At 42.6% G+C, this 27,414-nt stretch overlaps 1 protein-coding gene across 1 annotated transcript in view; it reads right to left on the bottom strand.

Annotated features, from left to right (window-relative positions):
• Positions 1–27,414, bottom strand: part of LOC119895382 (filamin-C-like) — a 60,416-nt gene that overhangs the window by 7,792 nt on the left and 25,210 nt on the right. Inside the window, 29 exon segments of the mRNA XM_038708481.1 lie at positions 963–1,124; positions 1,270–1,443; positions 1,926–2,054; positions 2,812–2,952; positions 3,899–3,998; positions 4,543–4,626; positions 5,186–5,292; positions 5,295–5,432; positions 7,510–7,533; positions 7,628–7,817; positions 11,505–11,661; positions 11,738–11,861; positions 13,002–13,169; positions 13,271–13,431; positions 13,546–13,708; positions 15,734–15,907; positions 18,503–19,100; positions 19,385–19,647; positions 20,827–20,944; positions 21,025–21,194; positions 21,747–21,837; positions 21,916–22,076; positions 22,278–22,401; positions 23,181–23,324; positions 23,407–23,520; positions 23,602–23,795; positions 24,315–24,451; positions 25,847–25,973; positions 26,121–26,258. Coding sequence (XP_038564409.1) covers positions 963–1,124; positions 1,270–1,443; positions 1,926–2,054; positions 2,812–2,952; positions 3,899–3,998; positions 4,543–4,626; positions 5,186–5,292; positions 5,295–5,432; positions 7,510–7,533; positions 7,628–7,817; positions 11,505–11,661; positions 11,738–11,861; positions 13,002–13,169; positions 13,271–13,431; positions 13,546–13,708; positions 15,734–15,907; positions 18,503–19,100; positions 19,385–19,647; positions 20,827–20,944; positions 21,025–21,194; positions 21,747–21,837; positions 21,916–22,076; positions 22,278–22,401; positions 23,181–23,324; positions 23,407–23,520; positions 23,602–23,795; positions 24,315–24,451; positions 25,847–25,973; positions 26,121–26,258 — 4,575 coding nt within the window.

Here is a 27,414-nt window from a genome sequence, read left to right as displayed (position 1 = left end):
GTAGCCAATTTTATTCACTCCAAACCAGCTGATGGAAACTCGCCTAATTCACAATTTCTATTTTTTCAAAAGTTCACTTAAAATTCGCTTGATAATTAGATTGAAACATGGCTACTGTAAGTCTCAAGTCAAATTCAAGTGCTAAACTTTACATTTCAAGTCCTAAAAAAGAAGTCTTTCTTATTAGGAGCAACAAATTTTACTGCTGGCTTGCAGTCACTGACAGACAGACGTGGATGCTTCCTGGATTGTGATCACATTTCATGTAGGAAAAGTTTAGCTAACTGCCTGCTTTAAGTTATAACTGGATTAAGAACATTAATGTTAACTCAAGTTAGCATTCTTTGAACAACGTCAACTATTGAACAAAGTTGTTACTTGGAGGCTTTATATCTGATTGTGATAATCTGTCAGCTAGTCCGATGAAATGTGGCTCAGACCTTCATGTTCCCCTCAAGTTGAACTGTAATAACTTTGGTGATCATCTGGCTCTTCTAGAGGTCAACATGTTGATGTTTAAATCATATTTGCTAACAGGCAAAACTAAAACGTGTCAGCCTCACATATCCTCTTGAGGCTTGGGGAGGATATCGAGTCATTTCAAGTGTAACATCCAAGTGTAGTCACATATTTTTGGATTTTGTCATATCATCAGAATTGTGACCCAAGTTACTGAGTCTGTCCTCTGCAGGTTGTATCGCCTCGATCATCTCAAGTGCTTTCTTTAAAACACATCCTCATATTTTGTCCTTTAGTCTTATTTAAGCCGATACTGATTATTGTTGCTGAGGTAATCTCTGTCACTGAACAACAGAAACATGGAGTGCCTTATACAAGAGTTCCTTTGCCTATTTATCAGTCAATTTCAAACAGAACAGGGTTTTGTAAGCTATTGCCAGAGACCCCTTAAAGATGTCACATTACACATAGACAGAAACACATTTCCTCAGCTGGAAACTGACCAATGTGTCTGTTGGGCAACCTCTTCAGCAGACATGGCTCCTCGTTCCCAGATGGCGCTCTGATGCTCGCCATCAGACTGCTCAGGTCTGTCTCTGTGATTTTTAAGGAAACGTCTGTTGCTGTGCCGACATTCAGCTGAGACGTCCTCATGGACTCATCACCTGGAGATAAGTCAAGTCAAATCAACTCAAGTAAGAAACAGACTGCAGATGTTTTTAATGGGCATCACAGGAAGATAAAAGAATGTCGTCTGCATAAAGTGAAATAAAATGCAAAGACACAGAGACACACACAGAGTTTTAGTACCAGTGATCTTGGCGGTGAAGGGGCTGCCGGCGATGTGTTTGTCATCAAACTTGACGATGATGTTGTAGTCTCCAGGTGCGGTGGGCAGGTAGGACACAGTACAGGTCCCGTCTTTGTTGTCTTTACAGCTGATCTCTGCTTTAGACGGACCCTCAACAGCCAGAGACAGACCACCTGCAGAGAGAGATGAAGGCCGGGCCCCAATAAAAGCTTGTTAAATCCATGTGATCACCTATGCTATAAAACTTACACGGTAAATTCAATATAATACTCTCTTTTTCACACAGTTTTATTCTCAACTAAAGTCCAGTTGATTCCCAACTTATGTCCAGAATGTCTTTCTTTGGACTTTGTAGTCCAGACTTTATGACGATAACAGGTAAACATGGATGAAGTGTTGAGTGTGTATTGACATCAACAGCTTTTATCCAAAACCATCTGTTCGCATGCCTCTGGAACAACCAGGGGTTAAGTGTCTTGCTCAGGGACACAATGGTGGATGGGTCACAGTGGGGGATTGAACCAGGGTCTCTCACACCATAGGCATGTGTCTTATCCATTGCGCCATCACCACCCTTAATATGTAGAAGAATGTATTGGTACCATATGATTTAAAACATCATGACTAACACTTGGAGTATGTTGTGAAAGGATACCTTCTCCAGCGTCTTTAGTAACGATGGTGAAGGTGGCCGGTCTGTTCACTGTGCCGTGACTCAGACCAGGGCCGTACGCCGTCACATGACCACCGTTAATGGCATCAACGTAGAACTGGAGTGGACTTCCTGTAACAGAGGAAACACAACAGGAATATTATGAAGAGGCCAGTTAACGCTAATACAGATCCTGGTCCGCCATAAAGACCGCACACCCAAACACAAGAAAAGCAATCTAGTGTATGCGGTCCAATGCAGTGAGGAATGCACAGACCTGTATATTGGCGAGACTAAACAATCACTACACAAACGCATGGCTCAACACAGAAGGGCCAACTCCTCAGGTCAAGACTCAGCAGTCTACTTACATCTGAAGGACAGAGGACAACAATGTTCATATTCTGGCCCAGGAGGACAGACAGTTTGAAAGAGGCCGTTTAGACCAGAGTAGAGAAACCATCTCTCAACGGGGAGGAGGTCACACCACTTATCTCCGACCTACAATGCTGTGCTTTCATCTCTTCCCCGGAGACTTAACAAACGCTCCCGTTTGGCCTCATGTGATGACACCAACGTCAATTGTTCAGACTTGGCCTCAGGTGACTCCAGTGACCACTATGACTGTCGTTACAACAGCCATTTAACCTCTGTGGAGCACTACCAAGCGGTTCGTTAGTGCTCCACAGAGGTTAAATATCTGTCCAACCAAGTCCAGTTACCCTTGAGTTTAACCGTCCTTGACCTATGACCAGGACTATGACCTGGAAGACTGAGAGTCTTCACAGACAGACAATACTGCTTGTCTCCAATAACTGGGAGCTCAGATTGAATCCATCCTTTTTTCTCCAGCTGAGCCTGAAAAACAAAAACCATCTGAAGTGAATACCTGGGATATGTTTTCCATCATATTTGATGTCCATCTCGTGCAGGCCTCGTTCTGTCGGGGAGTATTTCACGGTGACGGTGCCGTCCTTGTTGTCGGTGATGTGAGGACAGGCGGTTCGACCAGACGGCATTCGCACTTCACCTGGAGGACAAAACAAACCACAGCTGTTAACTTGTCATGGCTTATCCCTGAATGGTTCGTTCTTTGATTATTCTGTTTCAAAACCAAATCGCAAAAAAAGAAAAAAGAAGACCATTTATTTTAGTTTTTCCTGCTATCATCGAAGGAAAAGTAAATTCCAAAGTTATCAATAAATCTTGTAGAAGAATGTCCACCAACAGAAGATGGGTGATGCCACGGGGCAACGACCCAAAGCACAGAAGTAAATCAACAACAGAACGAAGAAGAAAATACGCATTCTGGAGTGGCCCAGTCAGAGTCCTGACCTCAACCTGATTGAGATGCCATGCCATAACCTCAAGAGAACGATTCACACCTGACATCCCAAGAATATTGCTGACCTGAGAAACAGCCATACTGTTTCCAGCCTGCACTGTGAATGTTTCCACGATGAGTTCAATGAAAACATATAATTGTTTGTGTGGAGTTAGTTTAAGCACACTGTGTTTGTCTGTTGTTGATGAAGATCAGAAATCCAGGTGATTCCAAAGGGTTCACATACTTTTTTTTAAAAAGTGATTTGGCTTCACAAATCAATATTTTCAACATGAATGCAGTTTATATAAATAGGAAGGTTTAAAAACTGGTGTCATTTCTTCTGCATCACATAATGCTAAAGATGTTTGGGCTCATTTGGAGCACAGACCTTATTTTCTGCTTAAACTGAAAACACTTGAAATGACCATCAAGACAGTATTTTTAAATTTGATATATCAACAGGAATTTGAATCTGCTTCATGCTGTCAGTCCTGTCCAACTCAATTTAACAATAACACATTCATCATTCTGAATAAAGCATGCATTCTCACTCTCTGCACCTCCGTTTTCATTCTGTAGCAAAACAGAAATTCACGCTGAAATTATAGATTTCCTCTCAGAGAGCGACATGTGAACAGCCAGCTCTTACCTGTGATCTCTCCTTTCTGCACGGTGAAGGGAATGACCAGACTGAAGGGGCGGAGCACGGGCTCCATCCCTTCCACGGGGCTGATGGGATCATCGGTGGCCTAAACCAGAGCCAGAGGGGAGAGGCGTTAGTGTCACCATACTGGGAACTCTGGGATATGGTCCAGAGAGAGGAGGGAGGCAGGAGGAAACACAGCAGGACAGCAGAGAGGCTGAGAGAGAGCATCAGAGGCTGGATGCAGATTTAGACCAAACAGCCATTTAAACTGTTCAATATTGTACGTAGTCCTTTATAAAACCGGTAAGATAGAAAAATACGAATATAAACAGCGATCTAAACAATAAAAGAAAAGATATAAATAATAAAAGAAGCATTATAAAGTCAAAAATAAATCAACATAAGATAATAAATAAATAAATGAAAATAATAAATAATCAAATCATCAGAATAAATAAAAATGAAATATGATGATGGAAGTCCCCCCCCCCCCCAGCAGCAGACAGTTGATCATGCAGAATAACCATGCAGCCCCATGCTGAGCCAGTGACAGATCTATCAGTGAATGTGGGGCGTGATTGACCCTGCAGCTCCAGTGTAGGACAGAGAGGACGGCTTGTCTGAAGAGCAGTAATAACTCTGTGTACCCATTGAGGGGAGAAGCCCACATAGGACTGCTGTAACTGAAGCTTGTCACATGGCTCCTCTATTATTGGGATGGTTTCACTCGCCTGACGGGGAACAAGGTACAAGCTTTAGGGAAAACACACACACACACACACCTCCATGCACAAACATGTACTAAACATATATAAATACACCTTTTACATGTACTTTAAACTGTATTAATCTTACTCTCATGTTAGCATCTTTGTACTTGGTGTTAGCATTATTCTGAAGGCTGACAGTTTTAGAGGTCATGAACTGAAAAGTTGACCTCACAATCCATCCAACAGATCCATTTCAGTTCAATTCACAGAACTTTATTTACACGTTAGCAACTCCATTTGTGCTCATTGTTACGACTTAGTTTAGCAGGTCGCGGTGGATGTTAGATTCCGGGCTGATATACCAAAGGTTCTTACAGATTCCGGTGCACCGTCCAGTACTCACAGTGCATAGTGCACTTTTTCTCAGAGTCAAAGCACTTATGCACAAGCGGTTCCCAACATTTCTGACCTTTAAAAATGTTTTCTAGTGACCCATCATCATCGTTGACAGAAAGAGACTGAAGAGTAAAATGTAACCTGTAATCCACATGACAAAGACCCCGACCCTGCTGTGACTCACCACCACGTGGAAGGGGCTGTTGGGAATGTTTTCTCCTCCGAACCGGATAGTGATGACGTACTTCCCGGGCTCCGGAGCCGTGTAATAAATATCAAACGTCCCGTCGCGTTCTCCACCACGTCCACGTCCAGCTCCGCTCCGTCAGGAGTCGACACCTTACAGGTGACTTTACCTTTCCCAGCAGCCTTTGCATCCACGGTGATGACCGTCTCCTCTCCGATCTGGATGGTCGGACCGATACCTGATCCTGACAAGATGGACGTCGAATCAGGATGCTAGTCATGAAAACGTGGCTAGACTAGATTAGATTATACCAGACTAGATTAGACTAGATTAAATAAAACCAGACTAGATTAGACTAAATTAAACAAAACCAGACTAGATTAGACTAAATTAAATAAAAACAGACTAGATTAGACTAGATTAAATAAAACCAGACTAGATTAGACTAAATTAAATAAAACCAGACTAGATTAGACTAAATTAAATAAAACCAGACTAGATTAGACTAAATTAAATAAAACAGACTAGATTAGACTAGATTAGATTATACCAGACTAGATTAGACTAGATTAAATAAAACCAGATTAGATTAGACTAGATTAGATTATACCAGACTAATTAGACTAGATTAAATAAAACCAGACTAGATTAGACTAAATTAAATAAAAACAGACTAGATTAGACTAGATTAGATTATACCAGACTAGATTAGACTAGATTAAATAAAACCAGACTAGATTAGACTAGATTAGATTATACCAGACTAGATTTGACTAGATTAGATTATACCAGACTAGATTAGACTAGATTAAATAAAACCAGTCTAGATTAGACTAAATTAAATAAAACCAGACTAGATTAGACTAAATTAAATAAAACCAGACTAGATTAGACTAGATTAAATAAAACCAGACTAGATTAGACTAGATTAAATAAAACCAGACTAGATTAGACTAAATTAAATAAAAACAGACTAGATTAGACTAGATTAGATTATACCAGACTAGATTAGACTAGATTAAATAAAACCAGACTAGATTAGATTATACCAGACTAGATTAGACTAGATTAGATTATACCAGACTAGATTAGACTAGATTAAATAAAACCAGACTAGATTAGACTAAATTAAATAAAACCAGACTAGATTAGACTAGATTAGATTATACCAGACTAGATTAGACTAGATTAGATTATACCAGACTAGATTAGACTAGATTAGATAATACCACACTAGATTAGACTAAATTAAATAAAAACAGACTAGATTAGATTATACCAGGCTAGATTAGACTAAATTAAATAAAAACAGACTAGATTAGATTATACCGGACTAGATTAGACTAAATTAAATAAAAACAGACTAGATTAGATTATACCAGGCTAGATTAGACTAAATTAAATAAAAACAGACTAGATTAGATTATACCGGACTAGATTAGATTATACCAGACTATATTAGACTAGATTATACCAGACTAGATTAGATAATACCAGACTAGATTAGACTAAATTAAATAAAAACAGACTAGATTAGATTATACCGGACTAGATTAGACTAAATTAAATAAAAACAGACTAGATTAGATTATACCAGGCTAGATTAGACTAAATTAAATAAAAACAGACTAGATTAGATTATACCAGACTAGATTAGATTATACCAGACTATATTAGACTAGATTATACCAGACTAGATTAGATAATACCAGACTAGATTAGACTAAATTAAATAAAACCAGACTAGATTAGATTATACCAGACTAGATTAGACTAAATTAAATAAAACAAGACTAGATTAGACTAGATTAGATTATACCAGACTAGATTAGACTAAATTAAATAAAAACAGACTAGATTAGATTATACCGGACTAGATTAGACTAAATTAAATAAAAACAGACTAGATTAGATTATACCAGACTAGATTAGATTATACCAGACTAGATTAGACTAAATTAAATAAAAACAGACTAGATTAGATTATACCGGACTAGATTAGACTAAATTAAATAAAAACAGACTAGATTAGATTATACCAGACTAGATTAGATTATACCAGACTAGATTAGACTAAATAAAACCAGATTAGATTAGACTGTAATATCCTAGACTAGATTATATTAAACTAAATTGGACTAATTTATATTAGACTAGATTGTGTAACCTGGATTATACCAGACTAGTTAAATAAAACCAGATTAGATTAGATACCAGTGGTCTAAAAGAACATTTAATTGAAAGAAAACGTAACCGTCTCATCTTATCAGTGAAGTCACGCAGCTCGTATCATCAGAGCGGTGGAGAATAATCTGACTCACCCAGTCCGTGTCCTCCGATCGACACTGCGGGAAAACAACAAGAGGGTCAGTGATGCTGTGACAGTTTCAGGAGATATGATCTGATTGGTTGCGGGAGGAGTGATGGGAGGGGCCTGACCTGTGACCAGACACTTGCTGGCGTCTCCGGTGGGCAGGGCGTGGATGCGGTACGGCGAATACGGGATCTCGTCTCCTCCGTATTTGATGGTGATGGTGTAACGGCCCGTCATGTCCGGTACGTATGACACCGTGTACGTCCCGTCTCTGTTGTCTCGGATGTTCGCCTTCTTGGGTTTTCCCTCCGGATCCTGGAGACGCAGACAGGAAGTCAGCGGGTGTCTGTATATGCTTCAGGTACACGACTGTTTAAAACTACAGTGGAGTACTGGCCATCAGTGGTCTCCTACAGTGCCATGTGCCATTGATGGTAACTTTCCAATTCAGTGTGGTTTTCAGTTGAAGGATCCGATCCAGGATCAAGCTTTGTATCTGATCTTTTACTTGTCTGCTGTTACAGTTTGATTCTTCTTGCCTATTTTGACCCAAAACCTTTAAAGCTTTGAAAAACACATAAAGATAAGGTTATCATTTTAAAATCATTGATCACTGGAAAAGCCTTCATGGTAGCACAGCTTAAAAACTGCTGATTACAGAAACAGTTAAACTGGCTTGTTGAGCATCTGGAGCATCAGCAGCTGCTGGTTCCATTAGAGGCTCAAAACATCCAGAAACAAAGAACTTTATTCCTCGTCAGTCTGTTCTTGTTCTGAGAAATGAAGATCTCATCCAATGCTGTGGATTACTCCCAGAACAAACTGGCTCTGACCAGCCAGAAAGAGGAGTAGGACGCCCCGGGGCACAACTGAGCAAGAGGACAAATACGTTAGTCTAGTTTGAGAATCTGATGCCTCACAGGTCCTCGACTGGCAGCGCCATTAAATAGTACCCAGAATTCACCAGTCTGAACGTCAGCAGTGAGGAGGCGACAGCGAGATGCTGGTCTGCAGGCCGGAGTGGCAAAGAAAAGCCATACAAAGATAAAGCCCTCATGTTTTCTTTTTATTGGCCGGTATGAAGGCCAGCATCTCGCTGTCGCCTCCTCACTGCTGACGTTCAGACTGGTGTATTCTGGGTACTATTTAATGGAGCTGCCGGTTAACAGTTGGCCTTAAGGAGGTGAGAGGAGGATCTGAACCAACGACAGGTGGAACTCAGGACCTGAACCCTGACCTCTGACCTCTGGCTGCTGCTCAACAAGAAATATTTAACACTTCCTTCACTTGAAAAAAAGCTGCTGTAAAGATAATCCATTAAACACGTGCTTCCCTTAAAATGTATAAAGACTATTTGAAGTTCTAGGTGACGGGGATGTTGGACATGTGACTAAATGTACCGAAGCAGCTTTGCGGACTGACGGTTGGTGAAACATCGCAGACTCTTACGGTTCTTCCACAGTAGAACAGTTTGGGCTTTTCATACTCTCTGAAATAAAACCCTCGATGGCTCCTGGTGGTTTGAGACCAGTGGTGTTGCCAGTACTCACATGTACTGCTTAAAGTACTTCAACCGCACACAGGATCTAACTAGATGCAGCAGAGGAGCGGCGGATGGATGGAAGGAGGCAGGTTTACGAAGGTTAGTGGAGAACTGAACACCACATCTGTCTGTTAGATCATTAGACAAACTGAATGCAGACAGTTCACATGTTGACCACGAGGGGGCGCGCGGGGGCTTCTTCTATCAGACTCTTTCCAGACAGATTTTATTTCAAGGATTTTGGTGTGGTGGACGCACTAACCTGACTTGACTAAAAGTAGTAATACCACAGTGTAGAAATCAAATGTCATTCTGGACAAGAAGTCGTTACAGTGCTCTGGAAACGTCTACAAGTCCATAACACCAGGGGAATATGACAAAGGCTGCAGAACAGCTACTCATCGGACCTTGTGATGAGGCGTGTTTGTTCTCAAGGTCAAGAATGAATTCCAGAGCTGGTTCTAATGTGTGATGTGGTCGAAAGCTAAAGGGACCGTTTTATTTTTAGGTAATCTGTCCAGAAAATTTCCAGACATTCCCCAGAAAAACAAAACCTCTGTAAACCAGACAAGGCTCACTGGTGTCTAATAACTCCCCAAAGCTGGCCGATTCTGCGTCAGATTCGCCCTCCCAACAATTGCGGGGATGTTCCTGAGCTGAGGCTGGTCTGAACTGATCCTCGGCCCACATGATCCTGCAGTGAGAGGGGTTAACAGACAGGATCTTAAGACCTGCAACTTCAATTATGGGTTAAACGAGATTATGATCTCCTGTCTTGTTGCAGCTCACGTTCAGTCCCGACTGGATGTGTTTAAACCTGCACGACTGTAAACTGTTTCCTGTTTTGAATCCAGCTGTCGACGACAGTCTGCCTCCATGTTTGTTTCTGTCTGAAGTCACCATAGGTGTCACCGGGGACGCTGGGGACATGCCCCCCCCACTATTTGAAAATGTTCTGAATATACAGCTTGCAGTTAAATAACAAATGAAAATGCCTTTAGAAAGGTGTATTTGCACATTAAGAAAACAAGCAATGCAATTAAATTATAGAAGAAACAAATGTGCATCGTCCAAAAAAGGAACTTAAGCTAAAAAAAACAAGCTACTGATTATAAAATGATCCACAAACGTGCAGCAGCCGTCAGTAACTTTAACAACTTCTTGATGCAGTTTCTTTTAGTTCTCTCGCTGTGAACAAGACAAAGAGGAGTGAAGCCTAAATCCTGGTTTCATGTGTGCTGCCTCAGCAGGGAGGATGTTGCTCTGCAGGAGAAACAGATCTGAAAGCAGCAGAATGACTCAGAGCTGCTCTGACTTGTGTATTTTAATATGTCACCTGCCACCTGAATTTTGTGTTTCCTTTTACATAAGTAAAAACATTTCCACTTAAATTGATCAAAATGTCCCTGGGGAGGTCCCCCAGCCCCCCCGCTCATATGTCTCGGCATTGAGGAAATCTTTCAAACACTTTTTAAGGATCTTTTTGTCTCGTTCTCGTGAACCTAATATTGCAGCTCGTGATGTCTCGCGAGCAAAGTGTCTCTTCACAGCCCTAATCTGAGCCCCTTGTCCCCACCACTGTTCAACACAAAGTCTCGTTTGATTAGGTGAGATCCCAAGTCCCCGAAACCGCCACTCTGAAACCGTTTAGCATAAACGTGTCTGTTCTCAGGATTAAAATATGTCTGTGGAATCGGTTGAGATCTGAGAATCCTCTAGTGAGCAGCAGGCGTTAGTGAACAAGGAGGCAGGGAGGAAGGGAGGGAGGGGGTGAGACGAGGTGATGGAGGGAGGGAGGTGAAAGAGGAGGGGGTGCAGGCCTTACACAGCCTCTCTTATGAATTCTGAAGGGGATGGTTTTCTTTACTATATGTGTCTCCCACACCCTCCTGCCCCAGTCCTCCACAAACACTGAGGCCTCGCGCCTGCACCCATCCGGACCCTGCAGCAACAGCAACGAGCCCCCGACGGAGCAACAGGAAGTCACATGGAGAGTTTCATTCAGGGTTAAAAGAGAAAGATCATGAGAAGCTCCATCTCTGCTATCGTAGCTCACATTCAATCCTGACTGTTTGAACACTGCATGTTACAAAAACTGACATGAATATGAAAATCTCTCAATCTAGCTGCCACACAGGAGCGGAGGGGCCGAATCATGGGAATGTAGGTTTACTTTTCCATACAAAGAGTTATTTATATGATTATTCAGTTTTGCCCACTTAATTATATTTAAAAAATCTGGTCGGCCTCAAACGCCTTCACAGCGCCGCCCAGGAAGCATCATTTAAGGTCCTGTATGACCTTCACTCTTATCAGTAGTTTTAAAAAGGGAAAAGAATTTATACGTGACTGCATCATAAAGTCCTGAGCTGGTTTAGAAGAGCCCTGTATCCCTGTTCTTTCTCAGCCACGATGCATTTAGGTCCTTGTCTAAGTCAGGACAGGAACCTGGGGCTCACCAGTATCTGAACAGTGAGAAGTCCCTCTCCGGCGTCTCGGGCGTCGATGGTGAACTCAACCGGCAGACTGGCCGGAACTCCGGATGCATTCAGACCTGGACCGCTGGCTCGCACTTTACTGGCATCGTGAGCCGGTAGAGTCTTGATCTTAAAAGGACTGAGAGAAGACCGTTTGTGAGACCTAGACCAGTGGGATCGGGACTTCTTTAGATAGGAGTCTCTTCGGTACTGACCTGCGAGGGACCTCCTGGTCGGCGTACTTCACACACACCGTGTACGGGCCGTCGTTGGCAGGAGTGTAGTTGACTGTGTGAGTGCCGTCACCGTTGTCGTTGATGCTGATTGGCTCGGCCACACCTGAAGAGCAACCAGAGTTTCACAAGAAATGATATCTGTCGTTAGAACAAGTTTGAGTTTTGGACTTTAAAACCATCCTCAACCTCTACAGGGGTCTGGTTCTGGGTCTGCTTCTGAAGGACAATTGGGTTTACGTTAGGGTGGAGGTCATGATTAAGACTTGAGTCCAGGATTAAAGGTCTTTAGTTCGACCCCAACACGAGGCCCTGATGAGACCGGGTCTGACTGCATTCTAAACATCTTGGTACTCAAATGGAAGAGTTTAGATCAGCCTCAGGTTTTTTTAGTTTCATAAAGATGCATCGGTTCTCTCTCTTGTGTTCATCGCCTGACTCTGAGTTGTTCCTTCTGCTCATTCGTTCTCTTTGCTGTTTTACTTCCTGTCTTTTCCTTTATTGTCCTCGTTCCCCTGACTGTGATCAGCTGTGCGTCGGGCCGGGCGATGTGGCCAAAAATGTTATCACGCTAAAAACATTTCATATCGTTCGATATTGATAATTATCCCAATAAATGTCAAATCAACAAAACAAATATTTTAATAGAAAAAGTGCTAATTTGTTTGTGATTTAAATGAATTAAACCAAATATTTATTGACGATATACTGAACATTTATTTTCTTGTTTTTGAGGAAAATTATATTGCGATAATTATCGTTATTGTTTTATTGCCCAGCCCTAGCTGTGCCTCGTCCTCTGTGTGTACGTGCTTGTCTGTCTGTTGTTTGTTGCTCGCTCATTGTTTTTTCAGTTTCTCAGTTTTCACGGATGATTCACCAGCGTTTCCTCAGCGTTGTTCCTAGTGTCTTGTGTTTTCTCCAGTGTTCCTCCAGCCTCTCTTGCTGGGTGGATTTACACTTTCGGTTTTTACTCATGGACTTCTCACCCGTTTTTGTCTTTTGGATTATTGAGCTTTATTTTTTGACTCCCTAACCACAGCACTTTTAAGTTTCACCCATTTTGTTAATGAATCTTCACAGAATGATCCCAAGTCTGCTGAGGCTGTTGAAAATGTGCATCTGGACCCAGATTTGGGAGAAAGCGCCACAGAGAAACATTAATGGATTCAACTGCATCCTTGGTAAATCCAACACTTAAATTAGGATTAACCCATGGAAGAAACAGACATCAGGGCAGTCTTACCTGTGGGCCCATACAGCAGGACCTCCAGGGGGGCCACCCCAGCCTTGCTGCTGTCAACAGTGAAGGTCTGAGGGACGTGGGCTCGGACTCCACTTCCCAGGCCGGGACCTGAACACTTCACTTTACTGGGATCCACCAGCTCTCGCACTGGAACCCGGAATGGGCTCCCTGCAACACATACAGAGGAGGCCAGAAATGAGTCACTGCTGAACCTGAGTACGTCCGACCGTACGGACCAGAGTCCTGGATGAACGGTTTAGAGGCATCACCTGGGATGGGAAGGCCTCCAAAGGTGATGTTGACGTCGTACTCTCCAGGAGTGAAGGGGATGTACTCCACACTGCAGCTGCCATCTTTGTTGTCCTTACATGACATCTTTGCCTCAGATGGACCCTCAATAGCCAGGCCAAGACCTCCGGTGCCAGCCCCTCTGAGGAAGAGCCAGGGCAGAGGGAAAACGAGATGGTGGACTGAATTCAAACAGGTCTGAAACATTCACATTTGTCTGATTGCTCCAAAATGTATTTGAAGCATGTAAAATCACCTGGTCTCGACTGTGAAGCGGTTTGGTTTGTTAACCAGTCCTTCCTCCAGGCCGGGACCGTACGCTCGGACTCGACTGGGATCACAGCCCTCGGCCACCGACACCCTGAACGGGCTCTTAGGAACCGAGACCTCATCAAACAACAGTTCAATCAGATGCAAACCTGCAGACGGACAGAAAGATCACGCTAGTTTAGCATGTAGCATTTTGCATGCTAGCAGGCCAAATGTTAGTAAGCAGTGAGGACAGATTGTGATCCGGTCTGCCAGACCATCTCTGGAGAAGGTCGGGGCCGCTAAGTGAACACATGGACCGACAAATGCTTTGTCTATCCACATACAACAACTGTGTGGGTGGAAATAAGTCTTCCACAAATAAAATTCAAAAGTCTGACAGCACAGACGGGCAGTGTGTCCATACAGTGTTGTGCATAAACGCATTTAAAGCCCCCCAAAGCACACATAAGGTTCGGTTACTGGGATGCGCCAATCCAGGGAGCGCATCCCAGTGGACTGAAGCAACAAGTTTCAATAACTGTCTCAGGTCCAGGTCTCACCTGAATTTCAGCCCAAAATCAATTCATTTCTATAGAAGCGGTACTGAGCTCAGAATTTTATAGTAAGTTCAACATTGGTACTGATGGCCAATTCTGGACCAATAACAAACTGACTGTCTCTGAGGAACCAAGACCCGGGGGCCAAAAACGCACCAGTGCTGAAGCTTACGAGATTACAACAACACCTACTTTCACGTCCACACCGCCCCGCACACTAACAGGGTGGTTACTTATCATAACCCCAATTCTCGGTTGATGGGGATCACTGTGCAGCTGCACCTCAGAAGCTCTAGTTCAGTCCCAAAGGAACTTTATCATTGGACTGATGCTCCACATTGTTCCAGTCAGTGCAGGTTTTTTTATTGTTTATTTGTGAGGGACAATGCAGAAGAGACGCACTGTCCCTGCGTCCAACCAGCAACCCTTTAGCTACAACCCTAGATGTGCATGTGAGTTTAGGACTCAGCCAGAGAATCACCTTTCATTAAAATCCCGGTCTGTCTCCACGAGGGTATTTATGTCCCACAATGCAAAGGGTTCTAACATGTCACACATTACTATCAGTGGAAAACCATCTGCTTCCAACAGACTGCTGCTATTAATACCAGCCGCTCATCCCGCCCACCTCTTCTCTCACACAGGCGGCCTGACTAACTTCATTCATTTTACCGATAGACATCGTTTACAGCACTTTTTCACAGTCACTATTGTTTTACAGTGTTACTCAATTACTCATGTGTGTTTATTTTGCCTGTATATTACTTCAAGGCAGTTGTAAGACTGCAGAGTAATTGCCTTGGGATGATTATATAAGTATGTAACACTATTACTATTACATTTGGGTTTAATTCCCTTCACCAGTGAACTTTGGCTGACATGAGGCGTCCATGTTTGTTTGCTCATTTCCAGATTAAGCCCCAGGCCAGATACCCAAAGTTGTTTCCTAAGTCGATTGTGCACGTTAGTATGCTGTCATGCTAAGATTAGCCAATCACTGTCCTGCTTTTAGCATCCTTATCCTGTCTACATTTTGTACATATAATAGTTAACATGCATGTTAATCATGCATTAGCACACTTAGTGAGCATGATAATGTTAATTAAAATAAACATTTAGTTACTGTAATAAAAGTTACAGGTCTGTTTCACTTCACTTCATGTTTGTGAAGACACACTAACAGCAGGAGAAAACTGAAACCAGCTTTTGAAATAAAATAACTTTTGTTTGAATTGAAACAAAACAATTGGTGGAAGATGGATTTTGATGGGGTTCCACTTGTGTTTGCATTTGAATCTGCCTAAATCAGCCTCAGGAGGATCTGTCAGCTCACCACAATAAGAGTCTTAAACATGATGAAATCATTCTGCAGCAACAAGTTTAATTGTTGAAGCCACAAATGCCTCGCTTGACTGTAGCAGAGGGAAAACAGAAGCTTTATTAAAGCCACAGGAACTTTATTTCCACATTATAATGTGCTGCTGTGGAAAAACATCCATAAAACTGCCTGTAGTCTGAGTGAATCTCACTGAGTTCATCACCAGAAACAGATCGCTGACTGCAGCTGAGCCTGGCTCCACCTCCTGCCTCCAGGGACGTGTAATGGTACACTGAATAAAACCTTAAGCGCCTCACCATCCTCGTATGGCGTGTACTCCACTCTGTAGGTCCCGTCGCCTTTGTCGGTGATGTAGGCGTCCGTGTTGCTGCCTGATGGATTGGAGATGCAGGCTTTGATATGGCTGCCGCCGCTCTTGTAGTGGGCCCGAGCGTCCACTATGAAATGGGTAGTCACTTCCCTCAGGACGCCTGTGGAGAAGAAACAACATGAAGAGAGCAGCAACACTGGGAAGGAAACTGGTGCATATGTAGAGAATAAACAAACAAACTAATGCTAATGGTTGGTCAAAACTGACCAGAATGTGACTCACCATACATTTTAGATATACTATATTCTAGGCTTAAAACAGAGTATACTGTAATTACGTTTCACTGAGCCTGGAAAACCACCAGAAGCAAGTTAAAGCTAACTTACAGTTAACTTAGCTGGCGAGATAGCCACAGCTAACGTTAGCTAGAGAAACATTTACCTACTTTCTCCTACATGTAAGTCAGAACCTCCGGGTCTGAAAAGTGAAGCACCTTAAACCTGCGTCCTCTCTAGCCGCCAGCAGGGGGCGACTCCCCCGGCTGCAGAAAGAAGTGTGATTGTATAGAAGTCTACGAGAAAATGTTTCTACTTGTCAGCTGATTTATTCCCTCAGTAAACACTTTCCTGATGAGTTTCTGGTCTCAGTCGCTAGTTTCAAGTCTTCTTCAACACAGCATGATGTTCATTTAGGAAATTATGGTCCCATTTAGAGGAACAGAGACCAGGAAGCAGGGGAGGCTTTAGGGCGGGGCTACAAGCTGATTGACAAGTCGCTACCATGGCGACCTGTCAATCAGGATAGAGGCGACTCGTTGCTCTGTGAACATTTAACCAGCGCTGCTGAAAAAGTGATAGCTGAAAGAAGACAGCGTGTTTTGACAAGCTTTCCTCAGATATTTTCAGATTTTATCGATGATCTTGTTCATTTTACAGTGTTTTTTATTCAAAAAGAAAGAAGAGATTATTATTTTAGACGCTGATGCATGTAATTTGTTAAATGAAGTAACAAAGAAAGTTTCCTGCACGATCCATCCTAACGTCTGATTTTAGTCACAAACCTGATCTTTACTGTCCACCATAGCGATCATTTTAAACACCTTCATTTTTACACATAGAACGTTACATAAAAAAGGCATTTTTATGGAGTACAGAGGTCATTCCAGGAGTCTAATGATATTGTCCAAACCAGTTCCTTGCTACTTAATGAGAATACGTGACGGAGCTATGAGGATAAAGGAGCTTTGCTATCTTGGTGCTCACATTTCTGGTTTTGTGTTTGGGATTTTACTTGCATGAGTCCATGTGAAGGTGGCGCGGTGGTTAGCACTGTCGCCTCACAGCAAGAAGGTCAACCCCGGTTTCCTCTGCCTTTCTGTGTGGAGTTTGCATGCCCGTGTCTGCGTGGGTTCTCTCCGGGTGCTCCGGCTTCCTCCCACCGTCCAAAAACATGCAGTCTAGGTTGATTAGTGACCCTAAATTGTCCTTAGGTGTGAGTGTGAGCGTGAGTGGTTGTTCGTCTATGTGATGGCCTGGCGACCTGTCCAGGGTGGACCCCGCCTTGCGCCCAATGTCAGCTGGGATTGGCTCCAGCCCCCCCGCGACCCTGTACGCAGGATAAGCGGTTGATGATGGATGGATGGATGGAAGGAGTCCATGTGAGTATTTGAGATATCGCTCACACTCTGTGGTTTAACCACAGCTTTAAACATTTTACATTTTGTAAACATTTTACAAATGTGTCACAGAAAGAAGTGAAACACAACATGTATCATCCAGATGGAGATCCAATGTAGGAAACAAAATGAGAAGCCTCCAAAACTGCACATGTGCTCCTGTGAGTTTATTAACTGTCATAATTGACCAGGAGGCGAGTAAACAAACCGCTAAGAGCCCCTCCGTCATTAAAACAGACCTCAGAACAGAGAGTTTGGAAACTATGGCTGTACGTCTGAGAGTTTCTGCACATCAGTCGCACATTTATTCTATAAAATCTACTATGTGAAAGGTGCTGCCTTCGCCCTGTAGGGTTGGTTTCAATAACAGGGTCTATTATGGATAATTAGGGCAAGTTACAGTTATTAAGAAAGTTGAAGAAATATGAAGAAAGATTCTTCTATTCCTACATAAAACTCTACTTAGTTTATTAATTAAGCGCTCATGAAATACAGGATCTCTTTTGGGGGGTAAATTAACAATTCATTAATGGGATTGTTGTTTTATAGTCGAATATGTAATATATCTTAACAACTTTAAATTGAATGTAAATCCATCCACCCATCGTTAACCTGATATCCGGGGTCGGGTCGCAGCTTCAGCAGGGACCCCAAACCCCCCATTCCTGAGCCACATTAACCAGCTCTGACTGGGGGATCCTGAGGCGTTCCCAGGCCAGTGTGGAGATATAATCTCTCCAACTAGTCCTGGGTCTTCCCCGAGGCCTCCTCCCAGCTGGACGTGCCTGGAACACCTCCCTAGGGAGGCGCCCAGGGGACATCCTTACCAGATGCCCAAACCACCTCAACTGGCTCCTTTCGACGCAAAGGAGCAGCGGCTCTACTCCAAGCTCATCACGGATGACTTGGCTTCCCACCCTATCTCGAAGGGAGACGCCAGCTGCGATCTAGTTCTTTCGGTCATGAACTGGCAGCCATGCCTCTGAGTTTTGGTTCTTAAATATCAGCTTTTCTGTTGGACAGAATTATGTAAACCCCTGCCACCTTGTAACTGCATAGGAAAAACCCTTCTGCCCTCACCTCTGGGTTCGACTCCAGGTCCGTAGACCTTCACCCCGCTGGTGTCCACAGCCGGGTCCACCTGTAGTCGGGTGGGGAACTTCGGTACTGCGTGTCCTCCATATTTGATGGTGATGGTGTACATGCCGTGGAACTGGGGGATGTAGGTGATGGAGTAGGTCCCGTCGCTGTTGTTCTGGACATGAACTTCAGCTTTGGCTCCGGAGTCGGAGATGATCTCGATGGTGAGCTCGGCCTCTCCGGCTTTAGAGCAGTCCACCGTAAAGGATCCGTCCTCGTTGACTTTCGCTCGCTCCAGGCCAGGGCCGCTGGCCGTCACCTTGCTGGGGTCAAACGCAGACTGGACCATGGCCTTGAAGGGGGAACCGGGGATGTGCTGGTCTGCAAACAGGATGTTGATGGCGTACTCGCCGGGCTCTGTGGGCAGGTAGGACACGGAGCAGGATCCATCACCATTGTCCTGGCATTCAATCTTGGCCTCACAGGGTCCCTCCACCGTCAGGCCCAGACCACCGGTACCGGCTCCCTTTGTATCAATGGCAAAGGGGGCTGGTTTACCTACAACACCACCCTGAAGACCGGGACCATAGGCGCGAACCTGGAAGGTAAACAGGCAAACATTTTAAAAGCTGCCAGAGTTAGGAGTTTCTGGAGGACCAGGATTCATAGCGTGAGTCTTCCGGACTGGGCCCAGGCTGTTTTCGGTGTTATCAGCAGTTTTGGACAGAATTCAGCTGGGACCACGACAGTGTGGCAGTTCAATACCCAGCCTACTTTTCTCTACTGGCTGAGCGATACCTGATTAAAAGTATCAGGCTAAATGTATTTCTGTTGTTAGAGAAACCTTTAAAGACGCAGGAAACGGTCTTTAGTGTAACTCACCTTTGTAGGGTCAGGCGGCATGACGCCCTCCACGGTGAACGGACTTCCTGGTACGGGGTTTCCGTCGTAGGTGATGTCCACTCTATACGGCCCTTCCTCAGGGGGTATGTACTTCACTGTGTGCATCTCATTGGCTGTGCCCGACTCCAGCTTGCAGGGGATTGGTCGACGTGAAGGGGAGGTGATCTTGACGTCCAGTTTGCCCTGACCTCCGGCACCCTGAGTGCTGACGGTGAACTCCTCGTCCTTCCCTACGTCCACCTCTTTGATTTGCACACGAACACAGACACACAAGCAGGACGTTCAGGCAGTGCTTACTAATCTTTTTAATACAGAATTTGTGGAGGTATTAAAAGTGCTGCCTTTCCACATCATCACTTTAGTATTTATTACAAGACTTCAGTCTGGAAAAAAATCTCCTGAGGAACTATTTATCCTCCACGTGGGACGAATCAGCCACCTCTCAAAACTCCAGGACCTCCTTTTACTATTTAAACTAGACTAAACTGAAGCACGCTTCTCCAGCTGGCCTGCTGTTCAGGAGTTTCAGGAAATACTTTGGAAACCCAGAGTGAAATGTCTGTTTTTGGTTAATCCAGTGAGCACAAAATCAAAATACTTGAAAACATCAACCATAAATCAGTTCTGCTCATCGATGTGTACCATGACCTGATGTCTGTCGGTCTAACACACAGACACATTTACGTTTATTCATGTCCATATTGTCACATTGCCCAAACCTACTGGAACCAGTGATTCTGCAGAAACATATTTTCTGACCAGCATTAATGTTCATACTTGTATCGCTTACACAATCAATCTGAAACAGTATTTCTGAAACAGAGCCGATTACTAAAGTAAAAGGCAGGTTTAACAAGATGTGCTTATTATTGTTGGGTGTTGTGCCACTACCCTAAGGGAGGCCAGCAGAAAAGTGTTCATCAGGTCTGACAAACATTTGAGACCACATCACAATATTTGGGTGTTTTCTGGATATTTCTTTCCTTTGTCTGTCTTGTCTGTTATCTGTATATCATGGCTGTTAAAAAAATTACCAGGTGATGTTTAAGGAGTTACATTTCCTCTATGTGTCCTCTTTTTCTTTCCAAATACCATTTTTAAAATGCTGTGTTTCAATGTTCAAGCAAAAGGTTCTTGTTGAGATGTGTGAAAAAGTGAGCTGACATTGTGAACTAATGTCCTAAACATTGTGCTTTTAAAATAACATTATGAAACACAATCTGTTTAAGTTCAGCTGTTAAGCTTCTTGTATTTCACAATGAAATTACTCAATCAAGGATCTTCAGCCAGGTCTTGATTTGAACCCTCCTGGGAATCAGTCACATTATAATGGTTGCTCTAAACTTGACTTCCTGTAATAAAACATGATAAAGTTTCTCATTTCCTTTGTGTTCCCAGTAAAAACCAGCAGATGTACTCACTGTTGTTCAAACCCTGAACTTTGACCTTGCTGAGGTCCAGTGGGGGGGCCACACTGATGTTAAATGGACTTTTGGGGATGGGGTCTCCTCCATGACACACAGTGACGGACATGTTCCCCTGCAAGAGACACAAACGTTAACTCCAGTTCACCCATCAGCTCCCCCAGTATAAACTCTAGAGGTCAACGTGTGTCTGACCTGCTGGACTGCGGTGTAGCGGACGGTGTACGAGTAGTCGTGGTTGTCGATGATCTCGAAGTCTCTGACGGCGTCCCCTTTAGCTGCTCCGGTGAAATAAACCTCAGGTTTGGCTTTCCCGGCTCCCTTTGTGAAAATGGTGAAGTGAGTCGGTTTCCCCACTTCGACGCCTGCAGAGAGTTGAAGAGGAATGAGGTTTGTCCAAAAGAATAAAGGGCTAATTTCAGAAGTTTGACCTGTTTAATGAATTATTTCTCTTTTTGAAAAGCATCTCACTCTGTTCACGTCCGCTGACTCTGCAGGAAACATCATGTGGACCGATGGTTATATTATTATAAGCAGAGAGGATTTAAGAAAGAGACTCGCCACTTAAAGAGCCCTGAATAGAATCCTGTAGGGAAGCCTGTAACGTCAAATATGGCGGTTGTTTGGACGTGCCCCTACCTCTACAAAGCTAATCGTATACATTTTTAACAGCCGAGCCGGGAAACAACAAATGTTAAGCCAATCATGTGGCTCCTCTGTGCAGAGCTGAGGTCTGTTTCAGATTTTCCTGCATTCTCTACATGCAGGTTTTTTGTCCTGGTGAAAGTGCAGTTAGGCTCTCTGCACATTTAGAGAGAGACCTGATCCTGTTAGTCCCTAATAACCACCCGGAGGCGTTTCCTGCCTGTATAAGGAGTTTGTCGTAACACAATCAGAACATTGTGTAATCAGCTCACCTGTCTTGCTGAGTCCAGGTCCTTCTGCTCGGACTTTAGCTGCGTCATGGGAAGGATCCACCTTTATTCTGAAGGGGCTGATGGGAATTTCCTGTTGAAACATTAAAGTTGTGAAGTCTGTCTAATGTCTCGTTTTAACAGGAAGCAGTTTACCTGCCCGCGCTCTCACCTGATCAGCGAACAGCACCATGATGGTGTACTGACCGGCGCCCGGGGGCGTGTACTTCACTGTGAATGTGTCGTTGTCGTTCTTGATGATGTCAAAGTCGATGTCGGCCTCTGCTGGACCGACCACACCCGGAGCACACTTGATCCCGATGCTGACATCACCTGCGGGTAACAGTGATGATAAACCTTAACCTCGAAAGGTTTTCGAACATTTTAAAAAGTTGCTAAACAAAAGCAAATATCGTCGATGAGGCAAAGACAAAAAAACTAAATCAAAGTATTGGTTGGTGGTGGAAGAAGTGATAACTTCCTCCACTACTGGTAATGTGATAGAACAAATAAAAGACTGTGAGCACGCCCCACCTTGTCCGGCCTCGCTGCAGTCCACAGTGAAGTAGGTCGGCTCGTTGGCCTTCAGTCCCGTCTTCTCCACACCGGGACCGTACACCTTTACTTTCTCTGGATGGCTGCCCTCTCCTATCATCACCTGGTTCAGAAACATCATTTATGAATAAGGAAATCAACTGCATCTACAATCATATGGAATACACACTGTAGCATACTGGGGGAAAAACAAACTTCTGATCACTCAATAAAAGTATTGAGGCTGAGCTCATACTTTTTAGGAAAGGTGATGAAATAATTTAACTTTTGATTCTCCCCTTTATATCACAAGGTCTTCATGAGCAAATCATTCAACTTTCAATTCATTAACAAAACTGTATTCATTTTTTTACTCCCATTGTTTTCGTTATTTGATTTTTGAGTTCTCTTGTTGTTATAGATTAGAAATAACATTATTATTATAATTATTATTATCATGTAGACTTCAGAATGCGCTCCAGACTTTAAAACTCATTGAAAAGAAAATTTAAAACTCATCTTTTACTTTCTTACCTCGTTAACGGCTACCTTGTTTCACTACTGTTAAACTACTTACTGTATTTTACCTCATCCATATTTTGTCCCTAATGTACTGTTATTTTTTTTTCTTTTTGTGTGTATTTTCCATCTTCTGTGAAGCAGATTTGTTTTCAATGATAAGCAGTGTGTAGTTCTATATCCTTTTATAAAAATTGAAGCTGGTGGAGTACCTCAGGGTTCTACACTGGGTCCCCTGTAACTCTGTATTTACATGTCACTCCTTGCTCACAAATAAACCACAATCATTTTTCATTTACATTTCTATGTTGATGATGTGCAACTTAAACCAGCTCATTCAGAGCCGCTTAATGAGTGTCTGATGAACGTGTACTGGTTTTGTACCCTGAAGGGGCTGTTGGGGACGTTGACTTCGCCCCAGGTGATGATGATGGTGTGTTTGATGGGTTTTGAGGGAGTGTAAACACAGAAGAAGGTGTTGTCTCCGTTATCTGTGATCTGAATGTCGATGGGGAAACCCTCTGCATCCTGAAAGCACAAACACAGATTTTACTTATCTCCAGTCAAAATATCATCGTCACACAGAAGAGTATTTTTGCTAAGTTCTCACCTGAGCGTAGAGCTTCAGCTCTCCTCTGCCGGCTTCGTGGGTATCGATGGTGAAATCAGCAGGTTTGTTGACGATGCAGCCGAGCGGCTCCAGACCTGGACCGTAACATTTCACCTGAGGAGGATCAGATAATATTCAACACGTTGTGTTTAACAATAAAATATCTGTGGAAGAGTTTTAAGGTTCTGGTCTAACGTTTTCAGGGAAGACGTCGTTGGCAGCAGGGAGGATGTGAGCCATGAAGGGACTGTCCTTGATGTCCTCGTCGTCACATATGACGTGCACAGCGTAGTCGCCCGGTTCGGTGGGCCAGTATCGAACATCACATGACCCATCGCCTTTATCATCACACTCGATCTTCGCCTGAGAGGGACCCTCGATGGAGAAACCTGCAGACAGTCAGCAGAAGAATCATAGAAATGTGATCATGTGACACGCCTTTTAACCCTTTTTAGCAGAATTTAACAAACTGTGGCGTCTCCATAAGCAGAGGTAAGAAGTGATGATTTTGCTTCTATCTTTCAATTTTCAGATTTAAAATTGCTTTGCAACTATTATTACCACACTTTTATAAAATGTACAAACAATCTTGAATAACATATATTTACATTATTATTTGTGAATTTTATACCAAGTCCGTCAGCTTTGTTAGCATTGTCCTTGCAGAAGTTAAACTGGTCTTTTTAAAACTCTCCATCTTGAATCATAAATCGTTTAAAAGCACAACGTTTGCTAGTTCATATATCAGATATCTCTTAGAGATGTGTTCATGTGACAAACAGTAATTTTTAGCTAATGTGTTGTTCTTGTGTTAACTGATCTTTAACAGCTGTTTTCTCAAAATGTCATGTTTCCTGTACGCCAAGTCATTTTCCTGGAAGTTATATTCAAAAGGTCAGGTGACGTACCGAGTGTTCCCACCTCCGTGCCGATGGCTTCCACCACAAAGTCAGCACTCTTCCCCACCATGCCAGTCTCCAGACCCGGGCCCCAGGCCCTCACCTTCTGAGGCCCCGCCTCCACACTCACCTGAACCTCGAATGGACTGAAAACACACACAAACAAATTTTTGTAATCCCTTACAGAGTGATTGAAATGAAATATAATGTAGTATTAACACAATTCTCTCACTGCATGCAAAGGCTTAACTGACGGAACATTAGAAGTATTGAAATATAAATATATGTGTTTTTGATTGAAACGGACATTTTAAATATGGGAAAGTTTCATATTTGAATGTTTTAATTAGAAAATATCAAACGTTTAGACATTAAAGTCTCGTATTAAAGCTGAAATTAATTACAGAACTTGTCTTACTTATAAAAAATATATATATTTTACCATAAATAATTTAAGAGCACTTTGCCACAGTTGGTGCCTTTTGAACAACGACTCCAGAATCCTATAACTTGGATTACTGAGGATCTTTATACTGTACACTGATAGCTGGTGTGTTACTAATCAGTTATAGATCAGTTAGACAACACATGTGCAATTATGGATATTCTGATCATGTGTGTTAATGTGCCTCAAAAAGAGACTTTACACACATGAAAAATGTCACTGGAAAAAACTGAATGAACAAATAATATATACATTTTGATCTGACACAGTTTTAACTGTCACTGATAACCCTAAAACTATTTTGATTATATTTTCAAGCAGTAAGTCACTGGTTCCATTTGGACCTTGGGCTTTAGTTATGTGATTGATCCCTTTCACTTTTTCCTCAAACTCTATAGAAAGAACAATTAATTTAAGAAGTAAGGGGCAGATTAATTGATAATGAAAGCAGCTTTATAGAAATAATAAGTTAAGTTTTGTATAAGCTTACATATTTAGAATCGAGCCTAGTCTGCAGCCTCTGGAGTACCTCAAGGGTCTATCCTGGTTCTCCCATATAATTCTGTAGTTACACGGCACCACGTGGCCAAATAATCCAAATATTCACGTACCAAATAAATATTATGCTCCAATATGTTGATGTGTTCTGACAAAAGACATAACACACAATAAAAAATTCCAGATTTAAGTTAAAAAAATAACATATATAAGTTGTTAGATGTAATTAATATGCACTATGTTAAAAGTTAGTTAGTTTAATCTGGTTAAAATAAGCTTTATATATACAAACAGAAATGTATGTGAGCAATTCACTAATCACGAGTCATTATAAACTTTAAACAACTCTAAACTTTCTACTTAGCATGTTACTTTGAGTGATATTGCGTTATATATATACAACTAGCCACTTTTGTGTAAAACCACTGGAGTACCTCAGGGTTCTATCCTGGGTCCCCTATAGTTCAGTAGTTACAGGTCACCACTGACATAAAACTCACAAATTCACATGTAATTTTCAGAAGCTTTCTGTTTCTGTTTAGATGAACGTCATCAGTGTGATAACTAACACAGAAGAATAATTAGCTGATTGTTCTACCTGCGTGGGATGCTGTGTCCTCCCCAGGTGATGGTTACGATGTATTTACCCGTCATGATGGGGTAATAATTACACTCAAATATCCCGTTTTCCATCTCGAGAACCTTCACCGGCTCCTCCAGGCCCTCTGGATTCAAAGCAGAAATATCACCCACAATCAGTCCAGCTCTTTCTCTTCAGTAAAGGTGCATTTCAAACTGATTTCACAACACAGGGCAAATAAAAAGTGGAAATGTGATTTGTATTTTTTGGTTTCAGAGTTGCGCCATCTTACTCGGTCCCTTCACGGTGACTTTGAGCTCTCCGCTGCCGGCTCCTTTAGTGTAAACTTTAAAATCTGCCACTTCTTTCACCCTCAGACCCTTCGGCTGCAGACCTCGGCCCGAAGCTCTGCAGGCGTTCGGGTTGCAGGCTGTAAGGACGGATCAGAAGGAGACGTGGGATGCTGGTTAGACTGGAAGATGATGCTCAAATGATCATGAAACTAACAGAAACATTCACACGAACACGCTCTCCTGTTCTTTTACTTCCTGAGTGGTCCGACACTGAACCCTGAATCAAGACCATCTGACACTCATCAGGGGCCGACGGTCCAGTCCAGGGACTCTGGATTCTGTTTGGAGTTTAAACACTGACTTACACTGAGAGAGGTTATCATGGTGGAGGAAGATGAATTTTAACAACTTTACTCTGTTTAAGAGTTACTAATATGTGCGAACAAAATACTCATCTGTGCTCTTGAATTAGTTGCTGTCTAATCTAAGTTCTTTGTTGATCATAGTCTTACTTTCAGATGAATGAAGCATAACCTTTTTACATTTGAGTAAGAAGTAATGTTTTCTAACAACAAGCGAGCTAAAGTAGCTAGTTATCTACTACGTAGTTTGTGCTGAAAATCAAATGTAAAAACTGTTTGAGAGAAGGTGTTGTTAGGAGGCTAAACACCCGGCTACAGCCAGGCACACATAAAAAGTCTGTTCTGTGTGACAGATGATTAAAAGTACTTCACAAATCTTCATAAAACCGAGTCAGTATGGACTGGGATTTAACGTAGGCCTAGACTAAACCTAACTGTGAACTCTTAACATCTCTAATTCTGAATGTCTTCATTCTAAATCAAAGATTTAATCCTAAACTAACTCTCAAAGTAAAAGCGAGGGTTCATCAACAACTTATAATAGTTAAACAAGAACAAACACACACACACAGACGCTGCTGGATTATCTGTTAGTCAGCTGGTCAGTGCTGAGAGAAGCAGTTTTCTGAGGCTGAAAAGCAAAGATGAAGAGGAAACAAAAGTTTATCAGTTTGAAGGACAACGAGCTCAGAGCTGCTGGATCATGACTTCACCAAGGGAAACAGAATGAAACATGAAGAAATAAATACCCGAAGACAACATGTTTACAACGCTGGTGTACAGACTGTTATTTAAAGCTGAGAAGCACTGCGACATTTCTACACATAAATACTTCATTACAGTTCTCATCCACACATGTGATGCAAAGAAAGAGGAGGGTTATTGATCCGAACAAAAGGAGAGATGAAGCAGACGGAACCCAAACATTCAT

This window comes from Micropterus salmoides, unplaced genomic scaffold, assembly GCF_014851395.1.
Source record: "Micropterus salmoides isolate LMB-PRFRI ecotype aquatic unplaced genomic scaffold, ASM1485139v1 Ms_hic_scaffold_9, whole genome shotgun sequence".
NCBI classification, from domain to species: Eukaryota; Metazoa; Chordata; class Actinopteri; order Centrarchiformes; family Centrarchidae; genus Micropterus; species Micropterus salmoides.
This window is presented reverse-complemented; position numbering and strand designations above follow the sequence as displayed.